This window comes from Aspergillus ibericus (genome assembly GCF_003184845.1).
Source record: "Aspergillus ibericus CBS 121593 unplaced genomic scaffold BO80scaffold_21, whole genome shotgun sequence".
Lineage (NCBI taxonomy): Eukaryota > Fungi > Ascomycota > Eurotiomycetes > Eurotiales > Aspergillaceae > Aspergillus > Aspergillus ibericus.
The window spans coordinates 35,653-53,942 of record NW_020292119.1 but is presented as its reverse complement, the minus strand read 5'-3'; the positions used below and the strand labels follow the sequence as shown (position 1 = coordinate 53,942).

The 18,290-nt window shown below is 54.7% G+C and overlaps 7 protein-coding genes across 7 annotated transcripts; 4 read left to right on the top strand and 3 right to left on the bottom strand.

Annotated features, from left to right (window-relative positions):
- Nucleotides 1-226: 226 nt before the first annotated feature.
- BO80DRAFT_425398 (putative C6 transcription factor) lies at nt 227-3,253 on the bottom strand. The gene is made up of 5 exons (XM_025719510.1): nt 2,170-3,253; nt 1,668-2,105; nt 1,232-1,619; nt 1,046-1,181; nt 227-955 (listed from the first exon to the last, which is right to left on the bottom strand). Exons 1-5 carry the CDS (start codon nt 2,856-2,858, stop codon nt 504-506), a joined length of 2,103 nt encoding a protein of 700 aa, XP_025574906.1. The 5' UTR covers nt 2,859-3,253; the 3' UTR covers nt 227-503.
- Nucleotides 3,254-3,498: 245 nt separating this feature from the next.
- BO80DRAFT_382562 (F-box domain protein) lies at nt 3,499-7,114 on the top strand. The gene is made up of 2 exons (XM_025716897.1): nt 3,499-4,061; nt 4,171-7,114. Exons 1-2 carry the CDS (start codon nt 3,892-3,894, stop codon nt 6,938-6,940), a joined length of 2,940 nt encoding a protein of 979 aa, XP_025574905.1. The 5' UTR covers nt 3,499-3,891; the 3' UTR covers nt 6,941-7,114.
- A 656-nt stretch (nt 7,115-7,770) lies between these two features.
- On the bottom strand, nt 7,771-8,955 carry BO80DRAFT_445301 (uncharacterized protein; the record flags this gene model as incomplete). Its single annotated transcript, XM_025721484.1, has 3 exons — nt 7,771-8,178; nt 8,243-8,375; nt 8,783-8,955. The coding sequence occupies 3 exons, from the start codon at nt 8,953-8,955 to the stop codon at nt 7,771-7,773; spliced, it is 714 nt and encodes a 237-aa protein (XP_025574904.1).
- Nucleotides 8,956-10,046: 1,091 nt separating this feature from the next.
- On the top strand, nt 10,047-11,456 carry BO80DRAFT_445300 (uncharacterized protein; the record flags this gene model as incomplete). Its single annotated transcript, XM_025721483.1, has 4 exons — nt 10,047-10,494; nt 10,558-10,777; nt 10,899-11,049; nt 11,109-11,456. The coding sequence occupies 4 exons, from the start codon at nt 10,047-10,049 to the stop codon at nt 11,454-11,456; spliced, it is 1,167 nt and encodes a 388-aa protein (XP_025574903.1).
- A 400-nt stretch (nt 11,457-11,856) lies between these two features.
- On the bottom strand, nt 11,857-12,463 carry BO80DRAFT_425395 (uncharacterized protein). The gene has a single exon (XM_025719509.1). The coding sequence runs from the start codon at nt 12,367-12,369 to the stop codon at nt 12,025-12,027; it is 345 nt and encodes a 114-aa protein (XP_025574902.1). The 5' UTR covers nt 12,370-12,463; the 3' UTR covers nt 11,857-12,024.
- Nucleotides 12,464-12,684: 221 nt separating this feature from the next.
- Nucleotides 12,685-13,917, top strand: BO80DRAFT_425394 (class I SAM-dependent methyltransferase). Its single transcript, XM_025719508.1, has 3 exons — nt 12,685-12,823; nt 12,892-13,158; nt 13,221-13,917. Exons 2-3 carry the CDS (start codon nt 12,918-12,920, stop codon nt 13,859-13,861), a joined length of 882 nt encoding a protein of 293 aa, XP_025574901.1. The 5' UTR covers nt 12,685-12,823; nt 12,892-12,917; the 3' UTR covers nt 13,862-13,917.
- A 351-nt stretch (nt 13,918-14,268) lies between these two features.
- On the top strand, nt 14,269-17,222 carry BO80DRAFT_92153 (putative C6 transcription factor (Leu3)). The gene is made up of 6 exons (XM_025724923.1): nt 14,269-14,873; nt 14,939-15,387; nt 15,439-15,876; nt 15,924-16,192; nt 16,239-16,772; nt 16,822-17,222. The coding sequence occupies exons 1-6, from the start codon at nt 14,676-14,678 to the stop codon at nt 17,130-17,132; spliced, it is 2,199 nt and encodes a 732-aa protein (XP_025574900.1). The 5' UTR covers nt 14,269-14,675; the 3' UTR covers nt 17,133-17,222.
- The last annotated feature ends 1,068 nt before the right edge of the window (nt 17,223-18,290 follow it).

Sequence of the window (18,290 nt, the reverse complement as noted above, 5' to 3'; positions counted from 1 at the left end):
ATATTATTCAGATTGATACCCGATGAACAACCGAAGTATATATTTCCCTCACCCCACCTGAACTGACTCCAAAGTATAAAAGCAAGCACCGTGACCTTCCGCATATGAGTATTTATATCACTCACCTACTCAGTCCGTCATTTATTTCTATCTTGTTAGCAAAAGATGGCAATAAAGATAATACTTGAATAACTGATTACTCTATACAAGGAGCCAGTCAACCCATCGACTGAGACATAAAACTTTAAATGAGAAAAATTTTGGGTATAAGTAATATCGCCTCTTCCCCACTTCCACTAGTTCCTCCCAAGTCTAACCTAATATCATCTTGTCTTATCTTATCTTCATTCCATGCATGCACTGTTGTTGAATACAACCCAACCCACCTAGACAATGAAAAATAAATCCTCTAGTTGAAATAGGATTTTCCCTCACCCTAAACCCCCCTCTAGGGAAATGGGATAAGGGATTCTTCTTACCGTACCCTCCCCCGCAAAGCTACACTACGTCAAATTAACGTCCTGAAAGACCGAAACATCCCAAATGCCAGTCATATCAAAGGGAAAGCCATCCATGGTGCCAAAGGTACCCGAGATACTCATCATATCGTCGACGATGTCATTATTAGTTTGGGTTTCGGGGAGGGAGATGGCGGCGGGGTTGACGAGGCTGTCTGGTTGGTGGCCGAGGTTGGTGAAGGTGGGGGGGTGCTCGGAGCGATGGGTATTGTTGGGGTTGTTGGCGCCGGTGGTGGTGTTGAGGCGGTTGAGGAGTCGCTCGCAGTGGTCGAGACACATGTCGGCGACGTCCCAGTCTTCTTCTTCGCGGACGCGGCGGAGGATTGACCGGAAGGTCTCGACGTTGGTGAGGCAGGATCGGGCGACTTCGGGGTCGGTGGTTTCGAGGGCGCAGCGGACGAGGAGGGTCGCGGTTGTGGTGAGGTGGAAGGCGCTGTCTTGGGGAGGGTTAGCTTCTTTCGAGTTGTTTTTCTTTTGAACGTTGTTTTGGATAGCATAGACGTGGAGGAGAGGGGTTGGAGGCATACATGGAAGCCAGAATTCTTGAAAGTTCTGTTTGCGAAGGGAGGAGATGAATTGCACGATTTCTTCGGCGGATCGTCGACATTCGGTTTGAAAGTAGCGGCGTGCTTCGGGATTGTCGGTCTCGGCGTTGTTGACCTCCTGCGCAGGGTTAGTATGATGTGCAAACTATCGGGCTGGAGTGTACTCACGTTCAGTTCGACCCGGCTGACGAGCATCTTCACGGCCAGGAAGCCAAGTTGCAGACTGCTGGTCCCCGAGATGCGGTCCTCCGACGGGCTTGTGCTGAGTGGGTTGCGTAGCCAGTCAGGAAGGGAATCCTCCCAGACGTCGAGGTCGGTGCGGATTTGTCGGACCTTCTTGGTGGTCTCGCGGTGGGCGCGATGCTGCAGGCCGTAGACAAGAGGTAACAAGTCACCCAGAATCTCGGTGAGTCGGCACAGGGCAATGTGGCAGTGAGCAGCCCGGACGCGCTCGGGGGTGCGAGCCGTCTGGGGGATTAACACATCAATCGTGGGAAGAGGGACGTCATATTGGTTTTTGGCGATCTGAGGAGGCACGCCGTGACCGAAGCTCCCCCTATGTATGTCAGTCACCAGCACTATATGGAAAATAGATGGATATTACCAGCGGTCATGAATCACGACGCCCCACCAGAGTCGCATACGGTGATTCTTCTCGGGTCGGGACAATTTCCAGTGACTGGGATCGCGGTTCAGGCCGAGACAATGCGCCAGGGAGATCATTCGCCCGCAGCTGATGGCATTTCCGGTCATCGAGAAAATTGGCCGACCCGTCAGATCAATGAGAGCCGCGCTGACGGTGGAAAGACCAGGCGCTGAAAACTCCTCGTGCAGCGCGGCGACCGTCATGTTGACTGCATACCGGGGATCTGGTTTCGGGTGACAAGCCAGCTTGGGCGTGTGCTTCCAGTAGACGAGCGACATCGAGTAGACCTGGCATAAAAGCGACGCGGGCGGGTCCCCCGGCGACTCAGAAAGGAACGCCTCCCAGAAACTCTCTCCATCAAAGATAGGGAATGCTGCGTTGAACCGGTCGATGAACCTGAGACCAGAGTTAGTATGCCGTCTCATGTCACCTTCCTGATCTGAACCCATGGGAAGCGTACAGTCTCACTAGGTCGCGCTTGAAAGGCCCGAGGATCTGCTCGAGGATCTCTTTCTGATTCTCCCCAGGAGGGACACCCACACGCATACCCTGCCTCCGTCGCGATACTGTGGTGTACAGAATGGGCTTCCGCGGATCACTGGAGTAGACGTTGTACGGCTGACTTTTTGGCTCCACGGATCTGCTGGTCCGCTCTGGAGGCATATACCTCTCAATAACCTGGGCATCCTCAGCCACGACAGGGCCAACAATCAGAACCGATTCGTTGTGGGGGTCCTCGACTCCTTGGCTCCTAGAACCACTTCTCCGACGGTCCAAGGCCGAGTCCGAATGGGCCACGCTGGAAGCTCGTCGCCGGCTGGAATGCGACGGAGAATCTGTATCTGGGGTGTGTTTGCGCTTCTGACCGAGAGACGAGACGCGCGCGTGGTCTGCCCCCCATGGTTTGGGTTCATGGCCGTTGGTGAGCGGAGGATCACTGTTGGCCTCCTCTTGGTAATGACAATCCGCTCCTTGGACTCGACACAAAAGGCATGATTGACCGGGGATATCGACGGTACATCGAGATTTGCGCTTCCGACACAAGTCACAAGCCCTAACCTTGTGTGACCGATATGGTCTGGCGCCAGCGTTGAACCCCGGAGAAGCCAGCTTCTGCGTGGACGTGGTGGGAGCCGTCATTGGCGGCATGATGCGCCCCGATCGTGCGATTGTCGGCGCAAGCCGATGACCATACGCTGTAGGGCTTCAATGAAACGTGTGACAGGTCCGAAAGGCCGGCTAACAGCCAACGGTGGGTAGGGAAATCGGACGAGCTGCAAGATGATCGCGGAGTTCCAACGGGGTGCCTGGGCTAGCACAGCCAGTCATCCACTGATAATCGGGAGTTCTCGTCGGACCCGGCTAGATCTCAAGGCCGAAGGGGAGCATTGGACCGGGAGGATGCTGCTAATCGCGTCGCTGCGCGGAGGGGTGCATAGTTTCTGGAGCGACACCCAAGGGACCCGACACGGAGCGAACGATGAGGGCCAATCTGTCGCTACTTGCTGGCCGATCTCCTTGCGTTTCTGGCGGAGCGCGCGATAAAAACCTGACGATTTTCCGCAATTCTTATCGGCGCTGCGAAACTGTGGTGGGGGGTAACACTGCTGACTCAGCCAGGGCGGCCAACCACGTGCTGCGGATTGCCGTATTTATATCCGCGCGGGTCTTGCCCGGTTTGGGAGAGGTCACTCCTGCCAGGGCTTAGCGCCATACCATATTCATACAGCCATATTCCATACCCCGTACTAGTTCGTACTCCTCGGATACATACAAGGCCAGTCTCGCCTTCTTCTCCTCTTCTTTCTCCATTCACCTCCACTACTTACTCCATCTTCTCTCTCCCTCTTGCTTCTATTACCAAACAATGCTCGGTATGCTTCCCCGCTTCTGACCTGTCGACTAAACGCTCCCCCCAGTCATCTGAAACCGCCCCGTTTCAGAGCAGGCGACGCATTGGCACAAAAGATCCCCGGTGCATTATTGGCGTGCGGGTGAGGGACACAGCCACCGACCTGGCTCGTTGGCGCTTCCCCGTCTGCCCACCAGCGTGCATCCTTCCTCGGGTCTTTTGCCCCTATGTCCCCTAAAAAAGATGCTGGACGCGGATAATTGAACCCAGTGCCCGTCTGCATTTGTCTCCTCAAATGTAGACCCTCGTGGGTGATATCTACCATCGACCATGGAGGAGGATGTCCGGTTGCCCAACGCGGAGCGGCTTGGCGGCCCCCATCTCAATCCCCAGCACGGCTCCCTCAAACTGCACCACGAGCTATCCAAGAGCACGTCGCTGCATCGCGAGGCGCAGGACTCGTCCCCCTTCAGCCGTTTGCCTCGGACGGTGATCGAGCAGTAAGTGCCTTCCAGTCTTCCCAGCGCGGTGCGATCCCGAGCGACTGTCATGTGATCCGTCACAGCTGTTGCCTACGCTCGGACGGATTCCATTTAACTGGCTGCATAGGATTCTATATGTCGCAGATGCCAACAGCTTTGCGTCGTTGTCCCTGCTGAACCGGAAATGGCGCCGTATCTCCGACTCAACCCTCTTGTATGCTCACCATCTATCCCAATGCCCGTCCTTTGCCTTGACGCAGAAAGCTACCGAGGAGCCGGCCCATCCCGGCGATCTCGCGTTGCTCAAACAGCAATTTGGCGCCCAGGTCAGGCGGAATGCTTTTGAGGCATTCCTGCGGCCTCGCAGGACGCTGATCAAGCTTACCTCGACGTCCATGAGCTCGTCGACGGCGTTCCCACATGGTGAAGCGTTTCGCTTTTCTTTCTCTCCAAATGCGCAGCTCATCCTGTGCATCAGCTCTTCCCGAATTGTTGTTCTTGATGTAACCTCGGATACTGCGGTTGTGAAACATGAGCTCAAAACATGGCGACGCCCGTTGCATGCTGCGATTGTGGATGATGGCTCACTTCTTGCCGTGGCGTCTTCCAGTCATCGCGTCAATATCTACCGCCTGACCAGCGACGAAGCGAGGCACATTCAGGACCTGGCTTTGAACGATGTTCCTCGGACCCTGGCGCTCTCCCCGACCGGGGGCGTTCTCGCCATTGCGTACGACGATCGAGTCGAGGTGTACGCCATCGGTGAAGAGGTCCTGGCTACCGAACGAAGAGCGGTGCGCTGCTCCGGGGTTGACTCGGTCTCGTTCTCCTCGGACGGTGTCATGCTCCTAGGGACCTCCGCTGATCGCGGCAATGGCGGCCTGGTTACCATAACAGTGCCCTTTTACACCGAATCGGAAGCCGAGTACTCCCCGAGAGATGCGCAGATCCGGATGTGGACAACACAGATTTTGTTTCCAGACATCACAACCGGGTTTAGTCACGCGTGTCTGCTTCCCCTGCACGCAGAAGGAGAAGGTAGCTGGATACTAGGGTTTGACGAGCAGATGGCCACGTTCAGAGCATTTGGAGTGCATAACTCGAACTCGGGCACCACATATTTCGTGACTCCGATGTCTGATGACGGGTCTCAGGAGTCTTCCCCAGTTATGCTACCGACCGTGGACGATCTGGGCGAACTGGTCGCTCTGGGGTTTGAAAATTCTGGCCTCTGGGTGTATGGAGTACCTGATCGTCTGGACATTGCTCCTGTAGCGCCCAGCGCAAGGTCATATAGTGGGGTGGAGGTAGAACAAAGCCCTCCAATCGCGGAAGCGGCTGCGGCTCGAGATAGTCTCTCTCGGCTACAACAGTCTGTCACAAAGCCAAAGGTTCTGATCAGGGGCCATAAAATGAGCGATATGCCCGGGATGACGGCGGCCCGCTGGGTGCGCCATCCAAGCTGTATGGCGGACCATCGTCGACTGGTGGCCGTTGCTCCTGGTGGCATTAGCCCTCCGACCATCGGCGAAGAAGATGTGCCAGTCGATGGCGGACGGGTCCTGTTATTGGATTTCGAGCGATCCCCCAGGAATGGGGACTCGACCGAACTCAACATTGAGGTCGGCGATGCGGAGCCGACGATGCTGAATGAGCCCAACTCGAGCCTGGACACTGAGGTTGAGCTGGAACGGAGAAGGACGCGGTTGCATCGGGGGAACGCTGCTTCGCCGCGGCCGAGAGCCTTTGCGAGGGAATCATATCCATCGGCCAACTCGGTCACCCACGCTCCTCGGCCAAATGTTCGCAGAAATAGCTCCTTCTTCTCAAGCTCTTCGAACGGCGACATCCAGCATATCCCAGAATCCCCGTATGACAACACGCAGCCGCGATCTCGGGACACGCTGCGTCGTGCAGCCACCGCTGCGGCCACTGGCCGGGGACGCCATAACCCCCGATACCCAGCTGAAGCACGCCCGGTGCAAGGTCAGAGGCCGGCCCAGGCGTTCCAGGTTCCCCACGAGAGCGACGCCGATAACTGGGTTCCACCTCCACCTCCCTATTCTAGCGTGCCTGACGCCCCTCTTCCCGATTATCTACGAAGGACCCTCCTACCTTCGAATACGGAACCTGTCCATAGAGTCGGCGACGCTCCCACAGAGATCCGAAGACCCCAGACAAGTCGCCTAGAACGTATGGTTGACGAGGCCTCCCCTCGCACTTCGCTGCAAAGGCTGCATACCATCACCGGCTCGCGGCTCGCGGCTCGCATGAGAAGGAGCACGAGAGACCCCGAGTCCGAGTTGTCTGAACAGAACAGGAGGCATACCGTGTTCTTTCGCAGGAGAGGCTCTGTCACGGGCCCGCCACCCAATCTCCAAGGGGCCAACGGATTGCAGCTGCCTCTGCCTGAACAATATCCTTCTGTCAGCTCCCAGAGCCACCCGCAGCCTTTCAACGGCTCTACCCAGCCGAACCAATCCCAGTCCGCCCAACGGAGTGACCATCCGGACGTCCTGCTGGAGGAATCGGTAGACTGGCAGGAGCCGGTGCCAGCGACTCAGCACGTGGCATTCAACCTCGACAATTACCCGTACTCCCTCTCCTCGCCCAACCTCCAGGTTCCCACCCACCAATATGACGCCCCCGAAGCTGTGCAGGGTAGTCGGCATCGTCCCCACTATGCCCGGGCAATAGACCGGCGCTCCCAATCCCAGGATGTCCGACTCCCGCCCGGGGGGATCCCACCTCTGAACCGCCGGGCATCGACGGATCCCACCCTGTCTACTAGCTCGCAGGTGGCGGCGCACGAGTTGTGGCGCCGACGCATTGAAGAGTGGAACGAACAAACCATCTACGAGAGAAGCAAACGCCGAAGCAAATGTATAGTGATGTAGGAAGATTGTTGGTCGCATGGCTGGGTTAGACTGTTTAGGTTTTGCGTGATTTGTGGGACGAGTTAGTTTATATACCCGAGTGAATATAGTCTCGTAGAGCTGTGCATATCTTGTACATGGATGATCATAAGTGTAGTTACCGAACTGGTTCTGCGATGATCCTTTCCGGTCTAGCCCGATCCTACCTACACCTTAAGAATCCTCTGTATCGATTACCAATACCAGACTCTGATTGCTCCATGAATCATGGTGGTACTCCATAAATCGACTTACATCAGCCAGATCTCTCCCTCCCAGCAGACCTACCGCTATTCCTATATCTAACCACCGATCATATTCCTATGCTATCTATCCACTTATATCTTTTCTCTGCTCCGTATCTCCCGAACCTCCCTACCTAGGTCCCATGACTGCGTATCTCCATCGGTGTTGTTTGGGAGGTGTAACGTTGTGGCTATGATCCTCAGATACTAACTCCACCGGTGATTAGTATCTCGTAAGATCATTCGGTCCCTAGACGGGGGAGTCATATCTCTATTAATATCTATATCTATCTAAGCAAAGTTGATGGCTTCCTGAGGCCAAGCCGGCGAGACTCAGTAGTGGGCGGCAGAGTTGACGTTCTCGTGTTGCTATTCTTACCACAAAGCCACTGGCCCCTCTTCTTTCTCCTTTCTGGACCGCACAAAGCTCGATCAAGGGTTCCAAGGAAAGAGAAGAAAAAATGCGGTGCTTTGTCCCTCCCATGGCCTTTATTCTCCCGACTACTATGGCTGTAATGCTTGCGACTGCGACTCTTCCGGGCTTCCTCAGTGTTACTGGCTGCTGATTCAACGAGCTCCAAGCCTTTCGAGGTACGCATTCCGGTACGTCCCCAACTTGATGAACCTCAACAGGCCCATCACCGCCTTCAAGGCCTCCACCCGTCTGTCTGGGTACTTGACATTGAACTCGTCGGATCTCTTAACCACCAGGAGTTGAGTGCGTGCCAGAGTCTTGCTGCGGACCCCGCACAGGTACGCTCGGCTGAAGTCTCCCTGCAGCAGCCGAAGGCGTGTACCGTGCATGGTTATCAGCCATCCTGTATGGCCCGTCACCACGTCCCCCGTCCCGTCCACGCTGCAGGCGCATGCCTGGCCATATAACAACGCCACCTCCTGTCCGAAAATATCTGCCCGGTAGGGCTCTTGGCTGTGCTCAGGGTAATGGACTCGGTTCCCTAGATCCCTTTTTTTTGCCTGGCCATTGTCGGAGTCAGTTCATGTCTGGCTTTCCCAAGTAGGCAAAAGCGGCAATTCTCACCTCGAAACTGATGATGGGGACAGCCTCAATCCCATCCCTGCCTCGAAGCACCACACACCCATCATTCCGAGCTAGATGGTGCCCACTGTCCCTCGTGCCGACTTTTAGCTCAGTTGCTAAGCGGTCCTTGCACCTGGGATTGTCAGCGCCAGGGGCTGAGGGGGAACCACCAGGATATGGCCATGCATGGCCAATTCTCTTACATTTGCATAGACCACCCATTCTGGAGGTCGTGGCCCTTCATTACCAAGATGGAGTGAACAAATGCGTGCAGTGCGCTCTCGGGATTGCATTCTTGTGCATTTTCTTCGCTCGAGGCGTCACTCACTGGCGAATGACGCTGCCTATCCCCACGCTTCTTATCCACGGCACGGCAGACATCTTGGAAGAAGGAGCAGAAATGGTTGTTTTGAAAATTTTCCCCAAATTTCGACCGGCCCAAGGTAGAAATCTGAGCAGGCCGGCTTGACGAGATGGGCATTGAGTTGGTCAAACACTGGCTTCCCCTCGGGTGATCAGTTGTCTTTCATCCTAGGATACTGAGACGGGGCAATCATACCGTGGTCGCCATCCTCCGGCATGTACCTCGCAAAATCAAAGTCCTCCAGCGGCGTGCCATCTCTGCGTGTCACATGTAAGGATCGCAAGTGCTTCTCCGACCATTCCGATGCCGGTTTCTGCAGGCATTTCAGGTTCATGGAGGATCTCCGCATGGTTATCGAATGTATTTCTGGAAATAACATGAAAGGATAGTAGTCTACACCGGCTATTCTCTCTCTTTCCTCTGTTTCCATTTGGTTTTATCATAACGGCTTCTGCCTTATATACAGCTAGGGCTTCCCCCTAAGCTTCAAGTGACCGTCGCCTCCTTTTCCACCTTGCGTTTCCAAATTATTTTGTTCAAATGACTGTCTCACCCCGATGAATAGCATGATGAATAGGAACGGAGAGACGGATGATATGCTGCAAACCTTGTGTCCCAGGCAGCCCTGAGAAAACGCCACATGTTTCTCCTCTCGTTCGATCTCTCTGAGTGCTTCTGGAAGGCCAGCCAGTGAGCAGCCTGGTGCTCGTCCAGCAAAGGTATAGGCTTCTTCATCATCATCACTATCAAGAAGTACACAGACCAAAGAAAGGTGAGTATCGTCTCCTTCAATCCCGATAGCATGATGATGGTAGGACCGGCCCTCAATATAGCAGGCTGGCATTGCTTCTTTTGAATTTTCTACTTTGACTTTTCTTTTCTCTTTCTCTTTTTTTTTTCTACCTTTTTTCTTGTCACGTTTCTTTTCCCATGATTCCCCTTGGGCGTTGGCGATGGCTTGGAGCGTCTTGGGACACACCCACCTTCATCTACTCTTGGAGTTGATGTGGCTTTCTGATATCCTGATACTAGTTACCATAGGTGACAGAGTTGACAGCCCTCGTGTCCCTGTCCTGCTATCCCTTTACTTTACTTTACTTTACTGTTTCTTGTGTTTTCTTTTTCGCGAGGCACTGGTAATAGGTGGGAGTATCTTGAAACGCATCCAATCACCGCCTCTTCGGAGTTCCGGTGGCTTTCTGGTATCACCTCCCGTGTTGCTATTCTTACCACAAAGCCAGGCCGCCAGGAGTGTCAAAGGAGGCTCCCCCGCCCGTGGTCGATGCCTTCATATTCTTCCACTGCTCTTACAAAGACGGATTGCAGGTTTGTTCCCGTGTCCCTGTTAAAGGCTTGCCGGTTGCTGCTATTTCCGCGCTCCTGTCCCCACCCTTCCACCGCGTCTCATCTACACCACATCCCCAGTAGACGTGGCTGCAAATGCCACCGCAACGGCGAATCCCCCGTGACCGCTATGGCCGCTATGACCTCCGTTCCAAAGGGCCCGTCGACGACGAGATTTTCCACGCTTTAGACGACTTCCTGAAAGCTGCCAGGATCTCCAAGAGGAGACGTGTCAAAGATTCAGAGGTGAGAACACACACGTTTATAACGCGCATCAAACTTCACTTCGTCCGAAACAACACGGAGAAAAGGACGGCTGAAGAGGAAGATCCGTGGAGTAACAGTGACTCGCATACGGTTCCATTATGCGACAGCGAGATGGAAGTCGAGGATGCGAAGCCGTTCACTATCAAACACTACCCTTACAACCGCCGCGGTCTCAACATGCCCGATCGATTGCTCGTGGTCCGGATTGAGACACAGGCGAAAGTGCCGTTGGACGCGATCATCGACGCCCAGTATATGCCATCGGATGATGATGCCGGTAAGTCAGCTTTGCCATCCTTGGAAACTGAAAAATTAATTCATCCTCCGCTGGAACTTCTAGAATTGCAGGGCCGGGTTGATCGATGGCAAGACCCTGCCACCGAAGATGCGGACCCAACCCTGAGCTGGCTGGACGTGTACGAGCAATTAGATCCCCAGAAACGCGCGTTCTCGCTCTTTTTCAACCACATTCATCAGGACTCATATGGTTGTTGGACGGATGACTATATATTTCAATCCTTGCGGATGCTGTTCGACCGCTTGTCCTCGGATGAAGAGATGTGAGCCAGCCTTCGTCCTTCCCAGCTTTCCTTTACCCCCTGGCTGGTTGTCTTCTGCTGCTGCTGCTGCTGCTGCTTCTCTATTATTATTGTTAAGAGCTAATAATAAGGGTCTACCTAGCTCCTTCCATCACCATTCTTATATACCACTCACGAAGGCTCGGCTGGGCAAGTGTGACGACGGGATTCATTTCCACCATTCTATTGTCAAACACAAGTACGACAAGACCACCGGCCGCCACTCCATTGGCTTTCCTCTTGCGGTTTGCATCGTGCGTCTGCTCCCTCCCCTCCCACGTCGTCACCGGTATCCCAAAGCTGACAACCCCAGTGCAAACCCCAATTCGGTCAACGAGGCATCGCCCGGTATGAACTCACCCCCCTCCTACTCCAAGCCAACCTGGGCTACGAGTACGATCCCCATCGCGACCAATACCCCGCCTACCTCCTCAGTCTGCGCGGCTGGAATCTTCGATTCGTCAAAGCCACCATGTCCCGGCAGGAACTAGAACGCTTGCGCGCTACGGAAACCCTATCAGGGTCGATGCGCATCCAGCGCACTCGGGCGTTCAATATCCGGGACCGTGCGGAGCGTAAGGAGGTCGTTCGCGCGGTGACGGGCCTGTTACGGTTCTTTGAGGATCGTCCGGAGGCGGCGTATCCTATGTATACTGACTGATATACTGGTTGGTTGCTGCACTATAGCTTTATACACCGGTCTGGAGGAGGCCTTTTACCACATGAGTGAACCACAGCTCTACTGCTACTACTACTCCTCCATAGCACCCCCATATAATTGATATAGTTTGATATGTTGATATAACCAGATATAATTTGGTCTCATCTGACCCAATTCCTATTCCTTCGGGAGCATTCCCTCTCCATCTTCCTGAATCTTGCAATGAGTTGAATCACATCAAATTCCCTAGAAGACATGTATGACCATCCAAGGTTCGTTTAGTTTATTTATTCAATTCTATTCATAGGTATATTCACTGTTGTTGTTGTTGTTGTATCTCTCTCTCTCTCGCGTGAATAAGTCATATGCTCTATGTAGAGGGGATATACTGACCGACTGGCTGGTTAAGTATAGTTTTGATTAATGGGGACGTATATAAGTGGAGGTATGGTATTCTAGTAGTATATAGTGTATATCAATACCACCACTACCACCACATCCTCCGCCCCATGCACAAAACTCATGCAGCCGGGATTTCCCCACATACGCGTCCGCATGTACCCCCGGATCACCACATATACGGGGCATAATACGGGACGAGGATCGGATAGCCCCAGACCAGGGGGGTGGCTGCATACATACTTGTTGGATTGGGGGTGGTGGTTTTGTTGGGGGGTGGGTTTAGGTGGTGTTTGCGAAGACGTCGTTGGGAGCATTCGTATTGGGAGCGGGCAGGCCGGACGGCGTTGTGCGCGGAGATGTGTGGGTTTTTGTTTGGGTCTGGGGAGGTAGTGGTGTGGAGGGTGGTGGCGGTGAGCTTGGGGTAGGTTTTGCTGAAGGTGCCTTGGCGGATGACGGCGCCGACGAGGTCCAGGGCGAAGGGACTGGCGTTGTCCCAGTAGCGGGACAGCATCCGGCGGTAGGCCACTGTTTTCGTCTGGGTATAAGGCGGTTGGGCGGGATGTGAAGTGGTGGCTGCATCTCGATTGGCTCGAGTTCAGGGCTGGCTTCTCCGTCGATTAGTTATAGTTTGTGCTCGTAACGACTCCGTAGATGACTGGGATAGGAGTCATCATAAGCACTAGGACGACGCCACGCACAACCCTGCTGTTCCCACCCTCGGACTGTCCGGTACTACTAAAGTTCAAGCGGCCAGAGGAATCCTCCGTGACTCACCCCATTCCTGATCCGTCGGCCGTCCGAGCTGAGGTCCGCTTACGTTCGGACAGCGATGGAATCAGGCCGAGAGTCCCATCAAATCTGATCATCGAGAGTATGTTCGATACTTCATTCTACGGTAGTGATGCATCGTGGATGAAATGAAAAATCCAGTCTCCATACGGAGGACTGGTACGGGATACCGACAGGTATGGTTCTACTTATAAAGTGTCATCGAACCACCTAAGGGATGCTCTTAACAAGCACTACAATCAAGGCAATCATTTCGCTCCGTCGCCCAACATGTCTACTCAACTCGACGCCGCCTCTATCGCCCGCATCTCCCTCCACGATCCCATCCACTTCCGCATCCAGCACTCCCAAACCATTCATCGCCTGGCGCTTCTACAGCACTGGAACATTCCCACTGACTCCAATGTGCTGGAGCTAGGATGCGGACAGGGCGACTGCACGACTGTCCTGGCCAATGCTGTAGGCGAGCAGGGGAAGGTGGTAGCAGTCGATCCAGCGGACTTGGACTATGGTGAGCTCTCTCGCTTTCTCACCCTACTACCTACCTGTCCTGACGCTGACTGATGGCTTCAGGTGCCCCATATACCCTCGGCCAAGCACAAGGCCACATCTCAGAAGGCCCACTGGGTAAGCAGATTACCTGGGTCCAACAAACCCCCCAGGACTACCTCTCCTCCCTGCCCGACAGTACGGTCTTCGACACCACCGTACTCGCCCACAGCCTCTGGTACTTCGCCTCTCCCGCCGTCATCCTGTCCACCTTCCAGGCCCTCAAGCAGCACAGCAAGCGTCTCCTCCTGGCGGAGTGGTCCTTAGTCGCGACGCACCCCTCGGCTCAGCCTCACGTCTTAGCTGCGCTCACCCAGGCCGCGCTAGAGTGTCGGAAAAAGGACAGTGTCTCGAATGTCCGTACGGTGCTGGGGCCCAAGCGGCTGACCCAGTTGGCTTTGGCGGCTGGGTGGCGGCTGCAGAAGGAGACCCGTGTGCAAGCTGACGAGGGGCTGTTGGATGGACAATGGGAGGTCGCTGCTTGTTTGTCTTCCTCGTTTGAACGGGAAGTACAGGAGCAGGTGAGGGATGAGAGGGAACGGGCAGTGGTTCTGGCGGCGCGGGATGCGTGTGAGGCCAGCTTGGAGGGTATCTCAGGGGGGAGGAAGGGGGTTCGGTCTATGGATGTTTGGGTGGCTAGTTTCGTGTCCGAGGCTGATGTCTGATCTGCTTATACAATGATCATAGAAGTATGATTCTTAATCAAATACTTGGATTATTTGGACTACTTATTAGCAGAAACATGTCAAGGTAAATGACTGCAGCACCGGACTGCAGGCTAGTGTTACTTGCAGAGAGATGACAGCCTATAGATAAGAATGAGCGATGCATGATAGGACAAATGACATGAAATCATGTGACATGATGCCATTGAGGGTATGCTTGAGATGATTGTGACAGACTACTCAGGTGACAGCTAGTGGACATGCCTAATCAGGGGATCGAGCAGGGAGTAGTTAGGGTACGTTACCTAATGGAATAGAGATAAGGGACCAGTGGGCCCTGGTCCGTGCTGACTAAAGCCCCTCGTGCCACCCGCTTATCACGTGCCTGTTTTCGGGCGAGACCACGTGAGAGCGAGATCGGACAGCTTCTTGTCGCTGGCAAGCCCGCCGTTCCCCTCCGCGGTGATTCATCCCATCGACTGAGGGTCTGGATCACTCGTTGTGTGCCAACCCCATTGCAGATCTGCAGTGTGCACGAGACATCCTCCACGGCGGTGGCTAGTTCCGAATTTTCTCACGTGGGTAGGCTCGTGCCCAGCCATCCGTCAGACCGACTCTTTTTCTTTTTTTTTTGGCTTTTTGTGGCCCATACTCTCTTCCTCGACTGCCCAACTTCCCTACATCGGCTGCCACCCCGTCCACCAGCCTGGATTTCTCCGAAGGATCACCCAGCGGCATCGGAGGCAGGGGTCTGCAGGGTACCATCCTGGAGCCAAACACAGGAGAGAATGCTTCGGCTGCCCCCAGTCCCGTGATGGGAGGTGCCGGCCATCCATCTGCCTCTCCGGCTGTCGGGTCCGATGGCCTCGGACCAGCCAGGAAGCGCACCACCGCCATGGCGGGCTTGGACAGCTCCCCGGGGAGTATCGATGATGTCGAGGGGCAGGACAATCACGAGGAGAAGAAGAGACAGCCCGTGAAGCGGGCCTGCAATGAATGTCGCCAGCAAAAGGTGAGCTTGCTCCTTGCGCCTCTTCCATGGCTTCTTTCGGGGCTTACTTTTGTCGCGTCTGGCAGCTCCGGTGTGATGTCATTCAAGACCCGTGGACCGATTGCTCCCGGTGTCGTCGCCTGAAGCTGGATTGTAAGATCGAATCCAACTTCAAACGGGTCGGGAAACGCAGTCGCAATGCCGAAATGGAACGGGAGATCATCGAGCTGCGCAAGCAGATTGCCACCGTCCAGGCCAGTACCCCGGGGTCCATGTCGCAGCCGCCGCCCCCGTCGCTGCCCCCGGCCCAGACGCCCAAGCAAGAGACCGCCAGTCAGGTCGGCTCGGGGGTCTATCATACGCCGTCGGCCATGTCGACCGACCAGTATATGGGGTCCCATGAAGCGGTGGCGTCGCTGCTGGATTTGCGCTCGGGCTATGACGGGACGAGCTACATGCGAAATGGGAATCATCATTTCAAGCGCATCGAAGATGTCGCTGTCGTTCCCGAGCGGGTGACCGAGCTATTCAACCTGTGAGCCACCCCCAATGAAGTTGTATTTGGGCTGTTCGCTAACCTGGCTAGGTTCTTCACCTTTTATCATCCTTTTCTACCCTTCCTGGATCGCGAGCAGACCCCCGATGAATATTACCACGCCTCGCCCCTGCTGTTCTGGACCATCATTAGCGTGGGCGCGCGGCGCTTCCAAGCCGACACTCACCTTCTTAATTCCCTCTCGGGCCCGGTTTCGCGACTGGTGTGGAGTACGCTGGCGGACATCCCACAAAGCTACCACGTCGTGAAGGCGCTTTGCTTGCTCTGTACCTGGCCGTTTCCGACCAGCAGCACGTCCACGGACCCCACCTTTATGCTCTGCGGCATGATGATCCAAGTGGCGATGCAGCTGGGTCTACACCGTCCATCCCATACGCAAGATTTCAGCAAATTCCGGGTGGAGCTGATTGAAGAGGAGCTCCGCGACAAAGTGCGCACCTGGGCAGTCTGCAACATCGTTGCACAGCGGTATGCTTTGTATCTTCGTTGCCCCGGGCTTTACTGATTGCGTGCAGAGTGGCTACGGGCTACGGCCAGCCGCCGTCCACCGTGTACGACTGGACCCTCTCTTCGAATGAATCGATGGACCCGAATTTCCGATTGCCCAATGACATCCGGCCCCGACTGGAGATTGAAAAGTTCTGCGACAAGGTCACCAAATCTTTGTATACCAATCGACGGGACCCTGTCGGATTGTGCAGCGATCAAGAGCGGTCGACCTTGATCTCGTTTCTCTCCCGGGATTTCGATGAACTGGAGAACCAGCTGAAGGCACAACACGACTGTATGTGCTCCTGTCCCTGGTGCGAGATGGTTCTAATTTGGTCTAGGCATCACGAATCTTTATCTGCGCGCATCGAATCTGCACCTCCATCTGTCCGCCTTTTTCGATGACACGACCGCGAAGGATTACCGCGAGCGTCTGCTCTCTCTGTACGTGGCGACCACGTCGTTCCTGGAAGCTGCGATGAACCTGGAAACGGAGGTCGGCCCCGTGCTGCCCTACACCCCGTACTACGTGTACCAGATGATGGTCGCGGGCGGCTGCACCCTGCTGAAACTCTGCAAGAGCTTCTTTGCCGCCCACATCGACATGGATTACGCCAAGAACCTCTTCAACCGGACCATCTGGGCCATCCGGGGCGTGTCCGTCTCCAGCAACGACCTCCCGGAACGGTTGGCGGAGGTGGTGGCGCAGATGTGGCGACTGAACAACGTGCCCACGCCGAAACTGACGGCGGACGGCGGGGAGGTGGACGACTCGCTGATGCTGAAGGTTCGCTGCCGGATGAGCATGTCCCTGCTGTTTGACTCGGTGTGGCGGTGGCGGGAAGACGCGCGGACCAAGGGCCGTAACATTGAAGGTATGCCCTGGACCTCCGGGTGGGAATGTATCAAGGCTAACCGCAACAGCATATCTAAAAAACCCCACCAACCCGGATTCCAACGCCGACTCGTCAAACTCGTCTTCAGTCGTGCCGACGCGCACGTCGACCGCGACGCCGGGAGTGGCCGGGGCGGACCCCAGCCTGGCGCCGGCGCCGATGCTCGCACAGGCCAGTCTGGGGGTGCCACCGGCGAGCGGAGTGGGCCCGTTGCCGAGCGGGTTCCTGGAGCCGAACTACGAGGTGTTCGACCCGCTGAACTGGCTGCTGGACGGGCTGGTGGATCTGCCGTATTCTTACTCTACGATCTCGGGGATGGAGTCCCAAGGCATCGCATGAGCTTGTTGCTGTTCTATGACGGGGACCTGGCGTTCTTCTTCTGTTTGATGACTGATTGTTGTACTATACCAGCGGGATGTCCGAGTCCGCTTGGCCCGGACGGAGCGAGGAGTTGTCTGAACTTTTTGGGTGAGATGTCTGTATTGGTCTGATATCACGGCCATAGAGTGTCTATACTGGTTAGTGTAGAATGTATACCTTGCCTTGACTTGCACATGGATCAGTGATTTCGAATATTATACCCATTCGGATGATACCGAGACTAATACCTCTTTCCCAAAGATTCTTACCCTTACTTCGTACTAGTATTTCCCATCAAACCCAGCCAGTCCAAGCTCCTCATTCTAACTAACAACCCGGATCAAAAATACTACCCACATACATACATACATACACCCCCTCCCCAATATAATCACCCCTAAACTACTCCTAGTCTACTCCTACTACCCATCTACCATCAATACAAGTACCAATATACCATAACCATAACCATAACACAACCATGAAATGAAACGAAACGAACAAGGTATTCCAGCACAGTGTTATCGCGCGGCTACTATTGATAGAAACAGTGCGATATTGATTGTCTCCAAGCACGAGGAAACTTACCGCCGAGGGCCCATTTGTGAACGACAAACAGATTCTGTCCTTGGCTTCGCGGACAGTGGATCAGCCAGAAGCAGCGACCCCAGCCAAGCGCCTACGGTTCCATTCTGTTCGGCCGGAAGTGCTATGAGCTGCCTTTCCATGTTTAACCTGCAGAAGTGTGACTGGACTTGTGGCGAATTTATGAACACGGCGCTTAGAAGAATGGGTCGGGCTTCTCAAAGCAGGGGAGGGAATAGGATACATTCTCTGTGTCGTGATATGGGATATGACTGAGTACTCCATGTAGGCCGTCATGTGCTTCCCATCGTATAAGCGGGATCCTGTGTGCATGGCCACATGAGCGGATTCGACTTAGAATTGCCAGATTAAGATTCTCCTCTTGAGAGAGAACCTTTCTCGTGAGGACCCTCTTGTGAGGAAATGTGCCATGTGAGTCTTGACTTGGAACAGACTACCAGCCGAGAAGAAAAAGGCCTTGTGAGCCATCCTCTGAGACAGACCTAGTAACAGCACCTTCCAGTCGAGACCCATGGCGCTCGCCTTCTCCCA